Here is a 7050-nt window from a genome sequence, read left to right on the forward strand (position 1 = left end):
GTGAGGACATGTGAGAGGACATAGGACATGTGACGACATGTGAGAGGATGTGACGATATAAGTGTACCTGAGGACATATGAGTGGACCTGAGGACATGTGAGAGGATGTGAGGACATCTGAGAGGACATGTAAGAGGATGTGAGGACATGTGAGAGGATGTGATGACATAAGTGGACCTGAGGACATGTGAGAGGATGTGACGACATATGAGTGGACCTGAAGACATGTGAGAGGATGTGACGACATATGAGTGGACCTGAAGACATGTGAGAGGACGTGAGGACATGAGAGAGGACGTGAGGACATGTTAGAGGACATGTGAGACCTGAGTTTTCACATAGGCATACAGTATATACCAAAGGACCGCAATTATATAGGGTGGCCAGGCCATGCGATGCCTTGATGGTAATGAACAGTGGTGACTTGTATATGTAAATGAGTGTGTAGCTAATGTAAATGATGTGAAATTGGCGTGTTCTGGACATTTATCATACATGACAGTTCTAGTGGTGAATTCTGAATACATTGTAGTCTGTGCATGTTGTTTCAGAGACCAGTGAAAAGGGAATTATAATAAGTTATGATAAAAGCTTGCATGAGTGTTTCTGCATCTTTTGACACAGGGAATGTATTCATCTCTACTAACTGGACTATAGTGAAGACGTTTCAGGACCCGACCGTTTCAGGACCCTACCGTTTCATGGAGCCGGTTTTCTTTCAAAAACTCTGCAGTGCGTCATGGGCTTCAAATGCTAAGAGCTTTCAGATCAGAATTTGGGAGTATCTTTCAACAAAATGACATGTGCAAAACATGGCTCTTTTTTACTGACCCCTGACCCCCCTGGGAGGATAGTCCACATGAGAGGATGAAGGATTCTGAAGTCTGTAAAGGCTTCACATTTTATACATTATTATTACTATTGTATTATTATTATTTTGCATGGAGTATGTGCTCTCCCATTCAGCATTATGTTGGGTTTTATGTTGCTAAGGGGAACAAAATGTGTTGTGACACTAGTAGTTGCAACACTTAAAAAAATGAGATTTCTTCTATTTACTGTAAGATGAAGTAAGCATACATTTCATTACAGCCATTTTTGGTATCTTTCCAGAGAATGGCTGGAGGACACTTTATGATTTGCACAACTGTCATCCAAAGCTCATTACAATTCAAACTGTGACACGTCTTTATAAAAACACTCATCAGCTGTTAAACAGGTAATGCACACTCAGTCAAACGTTGCGTAATTATTATGTCAATGTTATAATGCAGTCTTATGCTGAATGTTGTCCCTTTCCTGGTGAGACATTTCGACATTAATTTGCATTCATTTCTGAAGAGTCTTTTGTGTTAAACAGCCAGATGTGTCACTCCCACGTCACACAAAGATTCATAATCAAAAATGTGATGATTTCCTTCTCATGTACAGCTGATGGCATGGCAGCTTGGTCATGAATGAGCCATCACACATTCCACTAGAATACATCACGTTCAGATAACAAAAATACAAAACTGGCCATAGAGAATGGTTCAAAAATCTAATTTACTCTTCAGTCTTTGGTTGTTTTATACTACCTGCCCCGTCAAGACATATAAAAAGGCACCAGCATGCACGTTTAGCTGATGTTAGATGTTCTAGTGCCTTGTTGCTGAGCAATGCTGGTGGATGCACACTGGAGGTGTTTGCCTGAACTGTAGAAGCAGTCACAGAAGACCTCCACACGCCCCCTCTGGTCCAGTCTAGTCCATGCTGATGAGCAATGAGAAGAAATAAAGGTACGGACAATATCTACTGACAGGCAGTTATTAGAATCGCTATAAACCATGTTAGGTTCTTCATGGTTCTGCAGATGGCTTACTGCATTCCTTTGTAAAACAGGCATTCAATTATTCATGTGGCAATTTTGACGTGCCAGTGGTCACTCCTGTTTTTATTAAGCCTAAATTCATTTGCCTCCATTGAAGAAATGCCCAACGTAGTGGATTTGTTATCTTAAAAATTAAACGGGGAAAAAACCCAAACATTTATTTTTGTTTTGCATTATATTCAAAGACCTGGGCAAGTGGAGCTCCACAGGGATTCGCACCAGGACGTTAGCACACTCTGCCTGCCATCTTATGAATCAGATCTCAGGAGATCCCAGGAGTGTCAGAGAAACACCAAGAGGCCTGTGCCAGGTATCTGAGGATCTACCAGGGTCTCACTGCCCATCCATGCAGGACGTGAAGAGGCCACTGCTCTCAAATACCAAGAAGCCTGGTTGGCATTTGATAGCGGGCTTAGAAACCAGCACACTTCCCCACGACTGCACCACTGCAGGTGTGTTGCAGGTCAACGCCAAGGTGAAACTCCGAGCCCTGTGATTCTGGATCTCCCTCATTCATTGAGTATTTTTTCTTTGTGACTCATCTTCTTGGAGAGGTTGCTTGTTGTCTGTGTATGTGTTTTGTTTTAAGATTGTTTCTGGTTCTGTTTGATGTTAGATGTGTACTTCTATAATTTGTCGGTGTCTTTGGTGACGTGGAGAGTGTGTGTGAGGCGGGCTTCCGGGTCGAGAGGTGAGAACTTTGTATATTTGATCATATAGTACCCTTCTTTTCAAACACTGCACAACTCTGCCAGTAAAGATCTACTGTGCACAGTAGAGTTTAGTTTCATGACAGCTGGCTATCAAATCACATTCTTGATGGACAGGATCAGGCCTGTTGGATTAGGGTTGGATATCTTATTCCAAACAACCACAGACAACAACGTGGAAGATTTCAGAGGCTGTTTATGAAACACCTGTGACGGCTGTAGAGCGTTAGACTCTCTTGGGGCCTGTGTGAGTGTGTGCAGACAGCAGGAAGCCGATCCTACGAAGGGCGGTCTCGTGCTCCGGGAAGTCCTGCACCACCCGCTCCAGAATGCCACTGACCTGTGGGTGCATCACACACACACCCACACACACCCATACACAGACGTCATAGGTATAGAAAGCTACAGAAAGCCAGCTAAAGAATCTGGTACAACAGCACAAACAGTAAATTTCTTTGGCTTGGCACACGCAACTTCTGCATAGTTCAATTTGGAACCAGTGATCTCAGAGGACTGAATGTCTCTGTAGTTTGTGTTAGATGTTAGATGTCCTGGGATCACTGGTCTTCTAGAACGCGCTGTATTCTAGAGTGGGTTGTGAAGAGTGCGCGGGGTCTGACCGAACGCAGACGCTCCTGCTGTTGCTGCATGGATGCCTCCAGTGCAGACTCTCCTGTAGCCATGGCAGCGTAGCGACCCTCCTTCACCGCCTGTAGCTGCTTCGCCGGTGCCTGCAGGGCCAGCAGCTGCGCCAGGTTCTAGAGCAAACGACAGCACAACACAGGCTCTAGAGCAGAAACCCACAGAACACAGAGCCAGGCTCTAGACTGGGGTACAGCACAATGCATGGCTAGATTCAAGAGCAGAGAATAGCAGAACAAATGGAGGTTCTAATGCTGCTAACAGAACACAGAGCCAAGCTCTAGAATGCAAAAACCACAGTCAGGTTCTAGAATAGAGAACAGCAGCACACACAGCTAGGTTCTAGAATGGAGAACAGCAGCACACAGTCAGGTTCTAGAATGGAGAACAGCAGCACACACAGCTAGGTTCTAGAATGGAGAACAGCAGCACACAGTCAGGTTCTAGAATGGAGAACAGCAGCACACACAGCTAGGTTCTAGAATGGAGAACAGCAGCACACAGTCAGGTTCTAGAATGGAGAACAGCAGCACACACAGTCAGGTTCTAGAATAGAGAACAGCAGCACACACAGTCAGGTTCTAGAGCACACAATGGCAGATCACATAACCAGGTTCATGACCAGCGTGAGCACCCATGGAGATAAAGATAGACCAGTCCAGTTATCCAGGTTGTGGCTGTGTTTGTACTGTGTGTGTAATGTGTGTGTACTCTGTGTGTGTGTGTGTGTGTGTGTGTGTGTGTAATGTGTGTGTGTGTGTGTAGTGTGTGTGTGTGTGTGTACTCACTGTCTCTCTCATGTCCTGCAGCTGGTTCAGGTCAGTGGTGAGGGTGCTCATAGTGTTATGGAGCTCACGCAGTATCAGGTCTTTACCTTTCAGACTCCCACACAGAGAATCCTGCTTCTCCCTCAGCTCTGCTAAAACACCATCACACTCCTCCACATGCTACCCACACACACGCACACACACACACACACACACACACACACACACACACACACACACACACACACACACACACACACACACATACTGAAACCCCCAGAAATTAGCCCTGTAATCAAATTCCACAGGGTCCCTTAGCAACACCCTTGAATTCCCTACATATTATTCACATATTGTGAGGCAGGGGAGATGGAGCTGATGTCTTCACAAGCAGGACCTCACGCGGGACCTCAGGCAGGACCTCACACGGGACCTCACGCGGGAGGCACTTTCTTGTTTCTCTTTACAGCCTAATTAGACAGACCCTAGCTAGCCATGTCTAGACTGAGCTGTGTGTACCAGTCACCACGTATTTTGCACATGACACGAGTGTGTGGTTGATGCTGACCAAACCGTTACTCCCACATCATTAATTGGTTGCAGCCAAACACAATGAAAATAAGAAAACACTGAAACACCATTTGAACTGAACAATTTCAAATCACTGAATTCCTTGTGGAGTTCAGAAGGGAGGAGTGGAACGTACCTTGTACTGTATATGTTTCCTTATATCTTTTCCAACTACACATATATACACAAACATCACGTCTGCGTACTGTTATAGATATGCCATTCTAACTACCTTTCACTACAGCACACACACACACACACACACACACACAAACCCTGTGAGTCTGCTGGATGGCGCGGCGCAGGGCGTGCAGTGTGTTCTGCAGGTCTGTGTGTGTTGGCTGTTTACGATCACTGCGAGCCTGAGCTTCGCCACGCGTGACGATGCTCTCACGCCTAGCAACCACAGCTTCCATCTCCCGTAGCAACTGCTCCTGTTGCCTCAGCATCTGGGAATAACGCACCTGAAGTCCACAGATAAACAGATACACTTAACATACATTCATATCTGCATTTATAAATGAACACACACACACACACACACACACACACACACACACACACACACACACACACCTCCATGCGGTGTATCTCTGATTTCATGGTGTGAATGTCTCCTTTCCCCACTTCTGAGTCAATGGCAGAACGAGTCTCACGAACCAACTGGGTCTTCCGCTCCCACAGCATAACCTGTCTCCTAAAACACACACACACACACGCACACGCACACACACACACACACACGCCCGCAAGCACACAAACGCACGCATGCACACATAAACACACGCATGCATGCGCACACACACGCACACACACATGTGTACACACACACATGGGTACCTCAGGTGAGTTAGTTTGTTTGGTCTAATGTGTATGATTAGAAAACTACATGAATATGAGTACAAATTTGATTTAAAGCCTCTGTAAAGGGTGAGTGATTGTGGGTGATTATGTTTAGGGTTCAGTATGTTTAGTGTGTAGTGGACTGCTCTGAAGGCAGCTACATTGGGTGTGTAGTGAGTGAGTATGTTTAGTGTGTAGTGGACTACTCTGAAGGCAGCTACACTGGGTGTGTAGTGAGTGAGTATGTTTAGTGTGTAGTGGACTGCTCTGAAGGCAGCTACACTGGGTGTGTAGTGAGTGAGTATGTTTAGTGTGTAGTGGACTGCTCTGAAGGCAGCTACATTGGGTGTGTAGTGAGTGAGTATGTGTAGTGTGTAGTGGACTGCTCTGAAGGCAGCTACACTGGGTGTGTAGTGAGTGAGTATGTTTAGTGTGTAGTGGACTGCTCTGAAGGCAGCTACACTGGGGGAGTAGTGAGTATATTTAGTGTGTAGTGGACTGCTCTGAAGGCAGCTACACTGGGTGAGTAGTGAGTGAGTATGTTTAGTGTGTAGTGGACTGCTCTGAAGGCAGCTACACTGGGTGTGTAGTGAGTGAGTATGTTTAGTATGTAGTGGACCGCTCTGAAGGCAGCTACATTGGGTGTGTAGTGAGTGAGTATGTTTAGTGTGTAGTGGACTGCTCTGAAGGCAGCTACACTGGGTGTGTAGTGAGTGAGTATGTTTAGTGTGTAGTGGACTGCTCTGAAGGCAGCTACATTGGGTGTGTAGTGAGTGAGTATGTTTAGTGTGTAGTGGACTGCTCTGAAGGCAGCTACATTGGGTGTGTAGTGAGTGAGTATGTTTAGTGTGTAGTGGACTGCTCTGAAGGCAGCTACACTGGGTGTGTAGTGAGTGAGTATGTTTAGTGTGTAGTGGACTGCTCTGAAGGCAGCTACACTGGGGGAGTAGTGAGTATATTTAGTGTGTAGTGGACTGCTCTGAAGGCAGCTACACTGGGTGAGTAGTGAGTGAGTATGTTTAGTGTGTAGTGGACTGCTCTGAAGGCAGCTACACTGGGTGTGTAGTGAGTGAGTATGTTTAGTATATAGTGGACCGCTCTGAAGGCAGCTACATTGGGTGTGTAGTGAGTGAGTATGTTTAGTGTGTAGTGGACTGCTCTGAAGGCAGCTACACTGGGTGTGTAGTGAGTGAGTATGTTTAGTGTGTAGTGGACTGCTCTGAAGGCAGCTACATTGGGTGTGTAGTGAGTGAGTATGTTTAGTGTGTAGTGGACTGCTCTGAAGGCAGCTACACTGGGTGTGTAGTGAGTGAGTATGTTTAGTGTGTAGTGGACTGCTCTGAAGGCAGCTACACTGGCTGTGTAGTGAGTGAGTATGTTTAGTGTGTAGTGGACTGCTCTGAAGGCAGCTACACTGGGGGAGTAGTGAGTATATTTAGTGTGTAGTGGACTGCTCTGAAGGCAGCTACACTGGGTGAGTAGTGAGTGAGTATGTTTAGTGTGTAGTGGACTGCTCTGAAGGCAGCTACACTGGGTGTGTAGTGAGTATGTTTAGTGTGTAGTGGACTGCTCTGAAGGCAGCTACACTGGCTGTGTAGTGAGTGAGTATGTTTAGTGTGTAGTGGACTGCTCTGAAGGCAGCTACATT

The 7050-nt window shown here is 46.0% G+C and overlaps 1 protein-coding gene across 1 annotated transcript in view; it reads right to left on the minus strand.

Moving 5' to 3' along the window:
- Positions 1 to 1040: 1040 nt before the first annotated feature.
- The window catches only part of ccdc40 (coiled-coil domain 40 molecular ruler complex subunit), a 19413-nt gene continuing 13403 nt past the window's right edge, over positions 1041 to 7050 (minus strand). The window contains exons 17-22 of the mRNA XM_077015474.1: positions 5136 to 5256; positions 4835 to 5023; positions 4011 to 4169; positions 3201 to 3338; positions 2788 to 2920; positions 1041 to 1752 (exon numbers count right to left, since the gene is read on the minus strand). Coding sequence (XP_076871589.1) covers positions 2807 to 2920; positions 3201 to 3338; positions 4011 to 4169; positions 4835 to 5023; positions 5136 to 5256 — 721 coding nt within the window. The 3' untranslated portion in view covers positions 1041 to 1752; positions 2788 to 2806. The remainder of the gene's footprint in view (positions 1753 to 2787; positions 2921 to 3200; positions 3339 to 4010; positions 4170 to 4834; positions 5024 to 5135; positions 5257 to 7050) is intronic.

This window comes from Brachyhypopomus gauderio, chromosome 8 (genome assembly GCF_052324685.1).
Source record: "Brachyhypopomus gauderio isolate BG-103 chromosome 8, BGAUD_0.2, whole genome shotgun sequence".
Classification (NCBI taxonomy): Eukaryota; Metazoa; Chordata; class Actinopteri; order Gymnotiformes; family Hypopomidae; genus Brachyhypopomus; species Brachyhypopomus gauderio.